The following is a 16,437-nucleotide window of genomic DNA, read 5'->3' on the forward strand; positions in this document are numbered from 1 at the left end:
AGCCTAAATCAAAGAGATGCAGTATATGCAATGACAGGCAGCCAGAAGGTTATGAAAAACAACTATGTAAGCCCTATACAGCCAGAATATTGCGGCAGGAGTCCACCTCAGTTATGGATGAACTCCATAAAGCCATCACCGAAGAGGTTAAAGCCTCGGTGTCTGCTGCCTTAACTAAAAATAAGCCTCCTTCCCCTCAACCACCACCTAAAAGGCGCATGGTTATTGCTGACTCCGACTCGGAGGTAAAGGCTATATCTACTGGGGATAAATCTGAGGAAAATGAGGCTGAGGATATAGAACCCACTATAGAGAATGTGGTGCAAGATACTAAAAAATACTTATACTTTTTGGCTGAAGACACTGACATCCTATTGAATGCTGTAAGGAGCACAATGGATATAGAAGAGGTGCAGCAACCCTCTAATAAACAGGACGAAAAGTATTTCCTGTGCATGAAAATGTAAAAGGTTTAATTATAGACGAATGGCAGGAGCCAGAGAAGAAATTGCAAATTGCAAAAGAATATAGAGCCAGGTTCCCCTTTGATGAGGAGGAAACTAAGTTATGGACTGAGTCGCCAAAAGTAGACGTACAGGTCTCCAAGATGGTGAAGAAAATTTCTCTTCCCTTTGAGGATGCCTCACAGTTAAGGGATCCTATGAACAGAAAAATAGATGGGCTGTTGCGCAGAGCATGGACCTCCACGTCCTCTGCGATCAATCCAAATATTGCCGCTACCACCGTAGCCAGATTGGCAGCTAAATCTGCGACCGTGACTACGGCAGCCAGGAGGGCCCTGTGGCTAAAAAGCTGGGATAGTACATCTAAGAGTAAACTGTGTGCCATTCCCTTTGAAGGTTCCATGCTGTTCGGCTCCGTGCTCGACACCATTCTAGAGCAAGCAGCCGACAAAAAGAAGGACTTCCCCAAGGAAAAAGATGCAAAAGGTAAACAAAATTTTCGTTCCTTCAAGCAGTATCCCTCTAAATCCTATAGAAGTAAAGGCAAAACGGGGAGGTGGAGCTACCCCAAGGGTGGAAAAGGGAGAGAGTTCCTCCTTAACCCTAAATCCTCAGATAAAAAGCAATAACAGCATTCCAGTGGGGGGCAGACTCTCCCAGTTTTATCATCAATGGGAGAACATAACAAAAAACCCTTTCATTCTGTCATCTTTAGAAGACGGGTTTAAAATAGAATTTTCAGACCCCCCTCCTCAAAAATATTGTACCACTTCATTAGGATCAGACACCTTAAATGAGCTTCTCTGGCAAGGGGTGTCGGAACTTATTACATTAGATGCAATTATCGAGGTACCTCCGGACCAACAAGGTCAGGGCCACTATTCCAGATTGTTTCTGGTCCAGAAACCTAATGGTACCTATAGAATGATAATAAACCTAAAACCTCTAAACCAGGTAATAGTGTATAAAAGATTTAAAATGGAAACACTCAAAACAGCCATCCCCCTTAATTTCTAATGATGCCTGGTTAGCCACGATAGACCTTAAAGACGCTTATTTTCATATACCCATATACGAAAAACATCAGAAATATCTGAGATTCGCAATAGTTCACAACCACATTACTCACGATTTTCAGTTCAAAGCCCTACCATTTGGAATAGCGTCAGCACCTCGCATATTTACAAAAGTTATGGTCGAAGTAGTAGCCTATCTCAGACTACAAAATGTGACAATCATTCCATATCTAGATGACCTACTGTTGGTAGCTCACAAAAGATCTTCTAGAATCAAATATTGCAATAACCATATCTTGCCTTCAGGAACTAGGATGGATCGTAAATCTTCAAAAATCGGACTTACATCCGTCTCACAGAAAGAAGTTCCTAGGCATGCTTCTAGATACGGAACTTCAGACAACATTTCTTCCCCAAGAAAAGGTAAACACGCTTCTAGAAAAATTCAGGAAGTTCTCCAAGAAAAAAGTGACGACCATACGAGAGGCAATGTCTGTCCTGGGATCAATGACATCTTGCATCCCGGCAGTACCTTGGTGTCAAAGTCACTCTCGGACATTGCAGTCCCAGATCCTAAAATCATGGAATCGGCTTGTCTTCCCTTGATACGGAAATGACAGTATCCAGTCAAGTAAAGGCATCACTAAAATGGTGGGTAAACGAAAAGAACCTAACCAAAGGTCTTCTCTGGTTTCCTCCCCAGGTGACAGCGTTAACCACAGATGCCAGTCAACAGGGCTGGGGCGCCCACATAGGAGGCCGGTACCTACAGGGGCAATGGTCGGAGAGAATAAGTCTCTGTTCCTCCAATTATCGAGAACTAAGAGCAACATACGAAGCTTTAAGACAAGCAGAACATCAACTCCGCCGACAACACGTCAAGGTGTATTCGGACAATGCGACAGCGGTGGCGTTTCTAAACCATCAAGGAGGGACACGCCACTCTCTTTTGCAAAGACTAGCAGAAAAGATCTTCATCTGGGCGGAACTACATCTACAGTCCCTAACTGCAGTCCATCTAAAAGGCTCAAGCAATGTTGTGGCGGATTACCTCAGTCGCCAATGAATGCTACCAGGGGAATGGAGCCTCAGTCAAGCAGTATTTCTAAACCTCACAGAAAAATGGGGCACCCCAGAGATAGACCTTTTTGCGTCAAAGAGAAACAAAAAGGTAAAAAGATTCTTTTCATTAAATCCACAGGACAATACAGAACGAGTGGATGCTCTAGCCCAGAATTGGGACTTTCACCTACTTACGCATTCCCTCCCTTCCCTCTACTGGGGAAGGCCCTTCACAAAATCCTAACAGGCCAAACGCGAGTCATCTTCATAGCCCCAGTTTGGCCGAGACGAAGCTGGTTCTGCCTCCTAAGACATCTGTCAGTAGAGGATCCCATCATTCTTCCTCAGACACACGACCTTCTGACCCAAGGCCCTCTACATCATCAGGGATTAGAACTCCATCTGGCAGCGTGACTACTGAAAAGTCCTTCTTAGCCCCGAGGGTCTCTCCCCTAAGTTCATAGACACTATGCTGAAAAGTAAAAAAGATGTAACCTCCACTATTTATCTTAAATACTGGAAAAAATTCTGTACTTGGTGTGGCGAGTCTCCTCCAGATCCTCTTAACCCAGACATTCCCCAAGTACTAGAATTTTTGCAAGATGGCTTGGATAAGGGGCTAGCCCTCAGTACCCTAAAAGTACAGGTATCCGCACTGTGATGTTTTTTTCGATTCCCCCATCTTTGAACACAAGTGGGTTAAGAGATTTTTTCGAGCTATTTCCCGAATGAAGCCAAAAATCACTAATCTTACTCCGCCTTGGGACCTTACTTTGGTTCTACAAGCCTTAACCCAAAATCCTTTTGAACCCATTGACAAGCTATCAATGAGATTTTTGACTCTTAAAACAGTATTTTTGATTGCGATTACCTCAGCAAGAAGAGTCTGTGAAATCCAGGCGTTGTCCGTGGAAGACCCTTACCTGACCATCTTAGACGATAAAATCATCCTTAAATTAAATCCGTCTTTCCTTCCCAAGGTGGTAACGAATTTCCACAGATCCCAGTACATTAAGCTACCTTCTTTCTGTGATCCACCAAATAATGACAAAGAAGCTAATTTCCATTCTTTAGACGTCCGCAGGACGGTCATTACTTACCTAGAGGCTACAAAAGAATGGAGGAAGGATTCCAACCTATTATTACAATTCCAAGGGCCTAATAAAGGTAAGAAGGCTTCCAAAGCCTCAATATCAAGATGGATGAAGTCTGCAATAACAGAAGCCTACAAGTCATCAGGTAAACAGGTTCCGGAGAAACTTAGAGCCCATTCCACCAGGGCAGTCTCTGTCTCCTGGGCAGAAAAATCGGCAGCTTCATTAGAGCAGATCTGTAGAGCGGCAACCTGGTCATCACCGCATACGTTCTACAGACATTACAAGCTGAATGTGACAGCGTCTCAGGACATGACGTTCGGACGCAAAGTGTTACAGGCTGTGGTCCCACCCTAAATGGATTATCTGGTATGTCTCCAGGTGGTGCCGTCATGAGGGACGCTCTGAAAAGCTGGAATTATTACTCACCGATAATTCATTTTTCATGAGTCCATCATGACAGCACCCATTTATTACCCGCCCGCAATGTATATTTATGTTGTGCTATTGTTGGTAGTAATCTGTAAACCACTGAGAAGGTGGAGGGGTGGGGCCCTTTTTAACCTCTTGTGCTTCCTGTTCCTATTAGGACCTATAGGGATCAATCTCCAGGTGGTGCTGTCATGATGGACTCATGAAAAACGAATTATCGGTGAGTAATAATGGCCGTTATTTACCGTTATATGGCGGCCATCCACTCAATTTCACCATTGTGTGAACAGATCCTTTCTGTGTTTTTAATCCACTCCTGCTTTTGGTTGCAATATGAGGACCACAATACTGACTGAAATATACGTAGTGTGAACCCAGCCTCAAGCTGAGTCCCAGCAGGTATGAGAGGGTGAGGGAGGAAGATTTACAGCGTGACCCGCTGCCTGTGTTTCCACCATCTCGCCTGCCTGTCTATCTGTTTAGGTCTCATATCCTGAACACAACGCAGGCCCATACACACAGCAAGGGGAAAATCCCCCCAGACAGGCCCGGACCACCAGCAGGTGTGTGCCATAAACCCTCACTATAACACTGGGCAGTCTGGGTCCATCCACATACGGTCGTTGAAGTGTTATGGTCCATTTACACGAAGCGATAATTCGCCCAATCGATTATTTAACGATTATGAAGCAACAATTTGGTTTTTATAACGTTCAGCATTTAGACGAATAAATCGTTAGAAAAATCGTTATTGCGATCGTTTTTAAGATCGCTTAAGCCCGTCTCACACATAGTGTGAATCTTTGAAAGACTGTTTACACGAAGAGATCTGCAAATTTTTAGCGAACGACCAATGACGATTTGAGAACATGTTGAAAGATCACAATGAACGATTTTTCGCTCGTCACTTGATCATTCGCTGCGTTTACACGAGTCGATTATTGCTCAAATGCCATCGTTATGGCGAAAATTCGAATGATAATCGTTCCGTGTAAACGCACCATTAGAACTAGTGATGAGCAAAACTGCTAAAGGTTCAAGGTTTGACCAGACCCGCACACTCAGCACTGGACTCCCATTCGCTGGAGAAGTTGGATGCAGACCATGGCCTATGTTTACACAATGTACGAACAACGACCATAGTTGCACTGAAAATTGCATTGATTTTATTGCACAATAATTGACACATCCGCAGCAAACAACGGCCGTTGTTCAATACAGTGTACGATCAACAGCCGCTGTTTGCATTGCCTTTAGTGCAACACTTTTTACATGACAAGAACGGCCGTTGTTTTAATTGCAAACAACGGACGGTCTTGTCGTAAATGTTATGTGAACATAGCCCATGGCTGTATGCTTGTTTTCCCGGACTGCATCCAACTTCTCCACCCGCCAGGCGTCAAATGACGAGCGCTCGGGTTCGGACAAACCCGAATGGTCGGCAAGTTCACTCATCATTAAATAGATCCCTAATCTACAAGTTTTTTGCACAAAATTTTTTTCCATCCTAAGCAAAGATGACATCAAGTCTGAGATCTAGGGTTTCATACATTCATCGCTATTTATACAAAAGCAAACTTTATTAACAGCTGATATCTGGATACATGTATACACTAAATCAGGGATGGGGAACCTTCGTCCCTCCAGCTGTTGCAAAACTACAATTCCCATCATGCCTGGGCAGACGAAGCTTTAGCTTCGACTGCCCAGGCATGATGGGAATTGTAGTTTTGCAACAGCTGGAGGGACGAAGGTTCCCCATCCCTGCACTAAAACTTCTCAACGTGGATCATTTATTGCTTTTATACTTCAATCAGACATTTCTGTAACCTAACAACATAAAGCTACTTCTCTGAGTTAGTTCATTTAGGTTTTAGAAGTTGTAATTCCCGAGTAAAACATTTCTCACATTCTGAACATTAAAATGGCTTCTCTCCCTTATGGGTTTTCTCATGTCTGATAAGATTTGCTTTCTGAGTAAAACATTTCCCACATTCTGGACAGGAAAATGGCTTCTCCCCCGTGTGAGTTTTTTGATGTTCGGCGACATGAGAAGTCTGAGCAAAACATTTCCCACATTCAGGGCACGGAAATGGCTTCTCCCCCGTGTGAGTTCTCTGATGTTCAACTAGATATGATCTTACAGCAAAACGCTTCCCGCATTCTGAACACGAGAATGGCTTTTCAACAATGTGAGTCTTTCGATGCTCAACGAGATAAGATTTAAAAGCAAAGCTCTTCTTACATTCTGCGCACGAATAGGCGTTTTCCCCTGTGTGATTTCGCTGGTGTTCAACAAGTCTGAATTTGAAAGAAAAACATTTACCACATTCTTGGCATGAAAATGGCTTCTCCCCTGTGTGACTTCTCTGATGTTCAGTAAGTTTTGATTTCCAAAAAAAACCTTTCCCACATTCTTGGCATGAAAACGGCTTCTCTCCAGTGTGAGTTCTCTGGTGTTCAATAAGTTTTGATTTCCAAATAAAACATCTCCCACATTCTAAACAAGAAAATGGCTTTTCTCCTTTGTGAATTCTCTGATGTACAAAAATATCAGATTTCCGAGCTAAACGTTGTCCACATTCTGGGCATGAAAACGGCTTCTCCCCTGTGTGGATTCTCATATGTTCGACGAGGGTCGATTTCAAGGTAAAGCATTTCCCACATTCTGAACATGAAAATGGCTTCTCCCCTGTGTGAGTTTTTTGATGATCAACAAGACACGATTTCTGAGTAAAACATTTCCCACATTCTGGACATGGAAACGGCTTCACCCCTGTATGAGTTCTTTCATGTGCAAGAAGATGTTTTTTCATGGCAAAAGATTTCTCGCATTCTGAGCATGAAAATGGCTTAACCCCGGTATGAACTTTCTGATGACAAACAAGATGTGCTTTCCTTAAGAAACACCTCTGACATTCTGAGCACCGAAACGGCTTCTCCCCTGTGTGAGTTTTCTCATGGTCCGCAAGATCTGGTTTCCTTGAGAAACACTTCCCACATTCTGAACATGAATAGGGCTTCTCTCCCGTGTGAATTCTGCGGTGTTCAGCAAGATGTGTTTTCCTCGAGAAACACTTTCCACATTCTGGGCATGGAAACGGCTTGTCCCCTGTGTGAAGTCTCTGATGTGTGACAAGCTGTGATTTCACAGTAAAACATTTCTCACATTCTGAACATGAATATGCTGTCTCCCCCTGATGTTTAACATCCCTTCTGTGACTTTTATTTTGCTTTACAGTCTGTGATGGATCAGAAGATGGGACTTTAAAAGCATCAGATGAGAGATCTGTGCTGTGACGGGCTGAGGGGGAGGGTATATCTCCGGTAATAGAATGCTCCTGTGTGATATCATCTGACTCAGAAGATACCAGATTTCTATCTGAGCTCCTGCTGTAGTCATCTGCCAGGAAGGAAACAAACTTTATTATTCCTAAGTAACATAATCTTAACAATTATGCACAGGTAACACACACACACACACATATATATATATATATATATATATATTAGTGCCACATCCCTAAATTAATTGCTATAAGTGTAGAATTATACCACGGCTCATCGCTGGCCCTATTGGCCACAACAGAAGTAAACATCCAGAATACCGCTAATGGTGCGTTTACACAGAGAGATTTATCTGACAGATCTTTGAAGCCAAAGCCAGGAACAGACTAGAAACAGGGAATGGGTCATAAAGGAAAGACTGGAATCTCTCCTCTTTTCAAATCCATTCCTTGCTTTGTCTTCAAAAATCTGTCAGATAAATCTCTCTGTGTAAACGCACCAAAAGACGCCATCCTAAACCCATGTTAAAGGAGAACTCCGGACTGGGTGATTAGTGGCAGAATGCTGGGGAGGGGAAGGATAAAAGTAGTAGCCAGTCAGCGGCCGTTGTGAGATCCAGCCTCAACTGCTGACTGGCACATCACGACCCAGAAGCAGCCGGGAGCGGGGGACCAGAGCTGCAGGATGAGAGCATGTTATTACCCAGCATGTTACTATCCTCCCCAGCCCCAAGTTCTCCTTTCAAATCAACTAGTGCCAGAGAGCTGTAATTAACTCCTATTAAAAAATCTCCAGTCTTCCATTACTTATCAGCTGCTGTATGTCCTGCAGGAAGTGGAGTATTCTCTCCAGTCCGACACAGTGCTCTCTGCTGCCACCTCTGTCCATGTCAGGAACTGTCCAGAGCAGGAGAGGTTTTCTATGGAGATTTACCGCTGCTCTGGACAGTTCCTGACATGGACAGAGAAGGAAGCAGAGAGCACTGTGTCAGACTTAAGAGAATACACCACTTCCTGCAGGACATACAGCAGCTGATAAGTACTGGAAGACTGGAAGTTGTTTAATAGAGGTAAGTTATAAATCTAGATAACTTTCTGGCAACAGCTGACAAAAAAATTGGTGAACAACCACTTTAATGCTTAAACGGAAGACTCCTATGTATACAGAACAACTACACTATATGGTCCCAGTAAACAAAAACTCATCATATTGAACAGAAAAATACATAAAAAAAACTTGGTGATATACAATCATGGTAACATTCCACTTCCTCAGTGACCAAGAAAACTTCCAGCTTTGTATATTTGCTTTTTCCTCCTCCCCTTCTAAGGCCACGTTCACATGTCCGAATAAATCCAGTCATTTCTGATGCTCAATTTCAGTAACAAACCCCATTAAAGTCAATGGGAGAGTCCTAGATCCTTCAATGACGCCACTTTTACAGTCTGACTATATTGCGCACCCACCCCAATATAAAGTGGGGCGAAAAGTTAGAAAACCCTCTTTCCTGTACATTTACTTTTATGGTGCGTTCACACCTACAGGATCTGCAGCTGATTTTCTGCATCAGATTTCAGTTTAAATAACTGAACACAGCATCAAATCTGCTGCAGATCTGCTGAAGATCCTGTAGGTGTGAACGCACCCTTAGAGAAACTAAAAAAGAAAAAGAAGAAAGAATCCTCCAACGCCCCATAAAAGCTGCGGGTCCATCCCTCACCTTAGTTCCGTCATCTCTGAGAACCATAGATGCCGTATTATGGTGGATTGCTGAGATAGAGCCGGACCTTATGTTGTCACGTGACGCTGGTGTGATGGCACGTCTGCTTTTAGGGTGTGAGATCGGTTGTACCCTTTTCCCCTATGGTCGGTGTCCTGTCGGGTTGCCACCAGGTCTCTTGGGATTGTGTAGTCACAGGTGGTCAGAGCGGTGTAATCACCCTCCCGGATAGTAGGACCCGCCACCCACAGAAAGGGGAGAATGTCCCAAGGTTGCGGTGTACAGTCATGGGCAAAAGTTTTGAGAATGACACAAATCTTATAATTTCCCATGATCCTCTGCCCTCTGGTTTTTATGTGTGTTTGTCAGATGTTTTTATCACATACAGAAATATAATTGCAATCATATTATGGGTAACAAAAACTTATACTGACAGCTAGAATGAGTTAAAGGGAACCAATCACACAAAAATTGGCTATAAAGCTAAGGAAACGTGCTCGGAGATCAGCCAGCACCCTTCCTAACCATCCCCCCCTGTCCCCCCCTGTCCCCCCCGTCCCCTGTACATAGAGCCCCCAAAGTTAGTTTATTAGTCTCCCGGGCTCTATGCAAATTACCATGTAAGTAGTTGAGTTGGTTTACTACTTACTAATGTGTAATACAGAAGATCTTTGATATACACTCGACAAAGTTCCAATACAGACTTGCACATAAGACGACCAGATCTGTAGGATAAGTGCAGAGTAGGAGATAGTCGTGTCGGTAGAGTTGTGCCAAGGTAGAGAAGCAGAGAGGAGGATGCCGTGAGAGTCTCAACCCATGTAGGAATGTGCTCTGCCAAGCTGTTGGAGGATGAGGTAGAATACTTGTAGAAGAATAAGAAGAAGAACACCTGTGCCTGTGTATTGACCTTTGCTTTGAGTCTTCACACCACCTTATGGCCACTAGCGTTGGTCGAACCGTACTAATAGGTGACACAGGTCCCAGACCTTGTTACCTGGGTTGACCGAAATGCTGAGGGTTCCCTGCTGACACCTGCGCTGTGACATGGAGTTCGTAGGCTTAATGCAACTTTGCTCCACCCGGATCAGTTCCTAGCTCTGTGGCTCTGTGGATACTCTGTGGATACTGTCCTGCACTGTTACTTCTCCTTGTCCACGGCGTAGGTTGAGGTTATCTTTTGTCTCACTCCTGAGAGGTTTAACACTGCATAGTGCTTGGTGTGGGTACTTGTAAGAAGGTTGGGTACAGTGTGCTGTCTTGGGGACCTGGCAGAGGGCCAGGGCCCGGACAAGACTGCTGTGAAGAACTATCTAGCTTGCGTCCTTACTCCATACCGTCCCCAACAGAAAGCTCTTGCTCCTTCCCAACCCAAGGGACTAACTTCCTCTACAGCGTGTATGGTGCGCTGTGATTGGGTGAAAAGAGTGCAATGTAAGAACAGAGAGGGGAGGTGATAGGAAAGAAGAAAGCAGAAATCCTACTGGTTCACAGATTCTGGTAACACATAAACACAATAATTCTTTGTGATCCTTCGGCTCCTTTGTGATCCTACAGTGACATCTAGTGGTCAACTCTTCATACTACTTTCATCATAATAAGACCACAAAAAGTACAGACTTTTGCGAAGGGTGTATGTAACAGTAACACCCCTAGTGGGACACCACACCTCCTTATACTGGGAAAGAGCCTGGTGGTGACCCTCCTTATACTGGGGGAGAGCCTGGTGGTGACCCTCCTTATAACTGGGAGAGAGCCTGGTGGTGACCCTACTTATACTGGGAGAGAGCCTGGTGGTCACCCTCCTTATACTGGGGGAAGAGAGCCTGGTGGTCACCCTGCTTATAACTGGGGAGAGAGCCTGGTGGGGACCCTCCTTATAACTGGGGAGAGAGCCTGGTGGGGACCCTCGTTATAACTGAGGAGAGAGCCTGGTGGGGACCCTCCTTATAACTGGGGAGAGAGCCTGGTGGGGACCCTCCTTATAACTGGGGAGAGAGCCTGGTGGGGACCCTCCTTATACTGGGGGAGAGAGACTGGTGGGGACCCTGCATATAACTGGGGAGAGAGCCTGGTGGGGACCCTCCTTATAACTGGGGAGAGAGCCTGGTGGGGACCCTCCTGATAACTGGGGAGAGAGCCTGGTGGGGACCCTCCTTATAACTGGGGAGAGAGCCTGGTGGGGACCCTCCTGATAACTGGGGGGAGAGAGCCTGGTGGGGACCCTCCTTATAACTGGAGAGAGAGCCTGGTGGTGACCCTCCTTATACTGGGGGAGAGAGCCTGGTGGGGACCCTCCTTATACTGGGGGAGAGAGCCTGGTGGGAATCCTCCTGATAACTGGGGGAGAGAGACTGGTGGGGACCCTCCTTATACTGAGGGAGAGAGACTGGTGGGGACCTTCATGATAACTGGGGGAGACTGGTGGGGACCTTCCTGATAACTGGGGGAGAGAGCCTGGTGGGGACCCTCCTTATACTGGGGGAGAGAGACTGGTGGGGACCCTCCTTATAACTGGGGGAGAGAGACTGGTGGGGACCCTCCTTATAACTGGGGGAGAGAGACTGGTGGGGACCCTGCTTATACTGGGGGAGAGAGACTGGTGGGGACCCTGCTTATACTGAGGGAGAGAGCCTGGTGGGGACCCTGCTTATACTGGGGGAGAGAGCCTGGCGGGGACCCTCCTTATACTGGGGGAGAGAGCCTGGCGGGGACCCTCCTTATACTGGGGGAGAGAGCCTGGCGGGGACCCTCATTATACTGGGGGAGAGAGCCTGGCGGGGACCCTCCTTATAACTGGGGAAAAGCCTGGTGGGGACCCTCCTTATACTGGGGAGAGAGACTGGTGGGGACCTTCCTTATAACAGGGGGAAGAGAGAGGGGTGGGGACCCTCCTTATAACTGGGGGAGAGCCTGGTGGGGACCCTCCTTATACTGGGGGAGAGAGACTGGTGGGGACCCTGCTTATACCAAGGGAGAGAGCCTGGTGGTCACCCTGCTTATACTGAGGGAGAGAGCTTGGTGGGGACCCTCCTTATAACTGGGGAGAGAGCCTGGTGGTGACCCTCCTTATACTGGGGGAGAGAGCCTGGTGGTCACCCTGCTTATACTGGGGGAGAGAGCCTGGTGGTCACCCTGCTTATACTGGGGGAGAGAGACTGGTGGGGACCCTGCTTATACTGGGGGAGAGAGAGCCTGGTGGGGACCCTCCTTATACTGGGGGAGAGAGACTGGTGGGGACCCTGCTTATACTGGGGGAGAGAGACTGGTGGGGACCCTCCTTATACTGGGGGAGAGAGCCTGGTGGGGACCCTGCTTATACTGGGGGAGAGAGACTGGTGGGGACCCTCCTTATACTGGGGGAGAGAGCCTGGCGGGGACCCTCCTTATAACTGGGGAGAGAGCCTGGTGGGGACCCTCCTTATACTGGGGGAGAGAGAGCCTGGTGGGGACCCTCCTTATAACTGGGGAGAGAGCCTGGTGGGGACCCTCCTTATACTGGGGGAGAGAGAGCCTGGTGGGGACCCTCCTTATACTGGGGGAGAGAGCCTGGTGGGGACCCTCCTTATAACTGGGGAGAGAGCCTGGTGGGGACCCTCCTTATACTGGGGGAGAGAGAGCCTGGTGGGGACCCTCCTTATACTGGGGGAGAGAGCCTGGTGGCAATGCGCCTGTCCTCTGAGCCTTCTTTAAAAAAAAAGCGACACACCAATGAAGACCAAGCCCACTGCACATTAGCTTGATGCAAGGGGGTGCTCCGGGGAACAACTTCAGGACTGTTTTAGACCACCTTCCCCCTCTGCCCATCCCAGCCTCTTCCAGTCTATGGTGGCGTGGGTTTCCTCCCCCTCTAAACAGTTATGTACCATTGTCTCCTCAGCGACCCACGTGGGGTCAGTGACCTCATCGTCAAACCCCTTCTCTTCCAGATCCTCACCCAATTCTTCCTGATCTAACAACCATCTCATGTGTCCAATCATCATCGGACCCCTCCTCACCCTGACACAGAGGCAGCTCAAAGATTTGGGCATCAGGGCACACAACCTGCTGTGGAGACGCTTGAACGTTTTGCGAACGAGCAACGATAAAAATAGGTCCAGGTCTTATAAAGCGATCAACGATTTCTCGTTCGGTCGTTAATCGTTAACTGCATTTCAACCGAACGATTATCGTTTAGATTCGAACAATTTAACGATAATCTGAACGATAATCGTCCGGTGGAATAGGGCCCTATGTCTCGCCACGCTCACGTGGAATTAGCTCGTTCAGTCACACTCACTAATTACTATCCTAGTTCTTACAAGGACTGTTGGGTGTTTGTAAGCTAATCGCCTACCTAACTATATAACCTAAGCCCTCCAGCAGCTCTACCTGTCACCTAACAGGCTGCAAGGGATTCCAGCATCTGGAGACTTGTGTCTATATACACCCGGGTCACCTGACTCAGCCAGCCCATCCACCATAGCTTCTACATAGCAGGACCCCCCAGTCCCTTTTCCAGATGTTTATCGGCACGGGGTATCTGTTCAAGTACCGTGATAGTAGAGCGAATAGAGAGCTCAAGTATATTCACTGATCTCTAATGTCCATATTCCAGCTGTATTCTACATCCTTATTATACAGGCACAATGTGTCATATTTTGACTGAATTGAGGAATATACAGGAGAGAAGACTGAGGAGAATGTGTGACTGTTCTCTGCATTTACTGGTCACTTCTCACCTGGGCGGTTACCTGTAGTGATGTCCTCCTTATACTGCTCATCACTGCTCACATCTGTCTCTTCTTCCTCTTCTTTTACCATTATGTCTGCAGCATTAACATAATTCAGATTCTTCCCTTTAGTGATGTCCTCCTTATACTGCTCATCACTGCTGTCATCTGTCTCTTCTTCTTCCCTTATGTCTGTATCAATATTAGAGTTATGATCCTTTCCTGTACTGATGTCCTCCTTATACTGCTCATCACTGCTGTCATCTGTCTCTGGAGCATTAATTTTGTTCCCATCTTCCTCCTGATTCATAAGATGCGAGAGAAATATTGTAAGTGTCATCAGACAGGAGGAGAAGTCAGGTGGGATGTACAGATCATAGGGAACATCTCCATCTACCTGATCCTGATCCTGTGGGAGAAGAGGACGGGGACATCTCTCTGGTGCTGTTCTCTTACTGGATCTGACTGGAGGGAACACATACAGAGACTGAATTCATTCTTTCCATCCAGATAATACAGAGAGGAGGTGTGTATATAGTCCTGTCTATTACCTGCTGCTGGGAGGGGCTGCTGATCCTCCAGCATCACATCCTTGTACTGATCCTTGTGTCCTTCTACATACTCCCACTCCTCCATGGAGAAATAGACCGCCACGTCCTGACACCTTATAGGAACCTGACACACACAATGGTCACACAGTCATCCCCCCACCCCTCCAGTGGTGTTACTGTATAATGTCCCAGCATTCCCAGCAGCCACAGTCTCACCTCTCCACTCAGCAGCTCCACCATCTTGTTGGTGACTTCTAGGATCTTCTCTTCCTCCATTTCCTCATGTATCAGGGGCCCCGGGATTGGGCTCAGGGTTCTTCCCCATCCTTCACACCCAGGGGCCCCACAGCGCCCACTAGAGGACTTCTTCACTACTGTGTAATCCTGTGTATGGAGAGACACATTACTATCACTCCATCCATTCCCAGAATCCCCCACCTCTCCAGTCCTATCCATCTGTTATTCCATAGATAAGAATGATGTCATGATGACATCACTCCCAGAATCCCTCACCTCCACAGTCCTATCCATCTGTTATTCCATAGATAAGAATGATGTCATGATGACATCACTCCCAGAATCCCTCACCTCTCCAGTCCTATCCATCTGTTATTCCATAGATAAGAATGATGTCATGATGACATCACTCCCAGAATCCCTCACCTCCACAGTCCTATCCATCTGTTATTCCATAGATAAGAATGATGTCATGATGACATCACTCCCAGAATCCCTCACCTCTCCAGTCCTATCCATCTGTTATTCCATAGATAAGAATGATGTCATGATGACATCACTCCCAGAATCCCTCACCTCTCCAGTCCTATCCATCTGTTATTCCATAGATAAGAATGATGTCATGATGACATCACTCCCAGAATCCCTCACCTCTCCAGTCCTATCCATCTGTTATTCCATAGATAAGAATGATGTCATGATGACATCACTCCCAGAATCCCTCACCTCTCCAGTCCTATCCATCTGTTATTCCATAGATAAGAATGATGTCATGATGACATCACTCCCAGAATCCCTCACCTCTCCAGTCCTATCCATCTGTTATGCCATAGATAAGAATGATGTCATGATGACATCACTCCCAGAATCCCTCACCTCCCCAGTCCTATCCATCTGTTATTCCATAGATAAGAATGATGTCATGATGACATCACTCCCAGAATCCCTCACCTCCCCAGTAAGCAGGAAGAGTATGTGTAGGGTGAGGGTTATTATCCTCTCGGCCATCTTGTCTCTGTCTCTCTCCATGGTTGATGGGTCGGTCTCTTATATAGAAGATATCAGCAGAGGATCCTGGACTGTAAGAACCTGAATGGAGACAATGTAAGAATCCAATAATAATATATTATTCGGCTCAGGACAGGAGGGGGCTAAAGGAGAAAACTGGAAAAAAATGTTTATAAATTATCCGCTGTCAGAAAGTTATACAGATTTGTAACTTACTTCTATTTTAATATCTCCAGTCTTCCAGTACTTATCAGGCGCTGTATGTCCTGCAGGAAGTGCTGTATTCTCTGACCACTATATGGAGGGCACAGAGGTACCGGGTGTAAAGTACTGATCTCCAATACTGCTGGGGCTGTGGAGAACATAGTAGTGCTATATACTTACCTGCCCCGCTCCTCAGACATCTAATACTACATTGGGGCAGAGTATTATTGTCGGTCTCAGTATACTGGGTTTGGTGGGTAACAGTATGGCGGTAATATGTATGGTGATATGTATATCGGTCACAGTGTAGCGGCCCCCACTGCCTACTGCTCATATACTAGTGTTTAAGGTAGGGGCGGGGACTTTTCTAGCTCCGCCCCCTCCCTCCACTGCCATTACCTATTCATGGCTTTACAATTTACTGACAAAAAAAAAAGTTTCTCAATAAGTTACAGGATCCCCACAACTCATCCCGGAACACACAAAGTGTCACACAGCGACGGCGGAGACTCCACATACACAGAGATATATATATACTGTACCTCCACCTGCACAGCCGGACAGGAGCCGTGTGCTTCCCCTGTGCTGCCAGGACCTGCCATGATGTCACAGTCATGTGATCAGTCACATGGAGGAGGAGTCACATGAT

General features: G+C 46.4%; 1 protein-coding gene across 2 annotated transcripts in view; it reads right to left on the reverse strand.

The window, feature by feature from the left end:
* The window catches only part of LOC138786726 (zinc finger protein 665-like), a 118,384-nt gene extending 103,283 nt beyond the window's left edge, over window positions 1-15,101 (reverse strand). Inside the window, exons 1-4 of one of the 2 annotated variants that reach the window (XM_069963735.1) lie at window positions 14,340-15,101; window positions 14,186-14,253; window positions 13,798-14,089; window positions 5,799-7,471 (exon numbers count right to left, since the gene is read on the reverse strand). In XM_069963735.1, coding sequence (XP_069819836.1) covers window positions 5,988-7,471; window positions 13,798-14,089; window positions 14,186-14,253; window positions 14,340-14,424 — 1,929 coding nt within the window. In that variant the 5' untranslated portion in view covers window positions 14,425-15,101 and the 3' untranslated portion in view covers window positions 5,799-5,987. Of the gene's footprint in view, window positions 1-5,798; window positions 7,472-13,797; window positions 14,090-14,185; window positions 14,254-14,339 lie in introns of those variants that run through there. The other variant, XM_069963736.1, reaches the window with a different exon arrangement.
* Window positions 15,102-16,437: the final 1,336 nt, after the last annotated feature.

Source organism: Dendropsophus ebraccatus, chromosome 3 (assembly GCF_027789765.1).
Source record: "Dendropsophus ebraccatus isolate aDenEbr1 chromosome 3, aDenEbr1.pat, whole genome shotgun sequence".
Classification (NCBI taxonomy): Eukaryota; Metazoa; Chordata; class Amphibia; order Anura; family Hylidae; genus Dendropsophus; species Dendropsophus ebraccatus.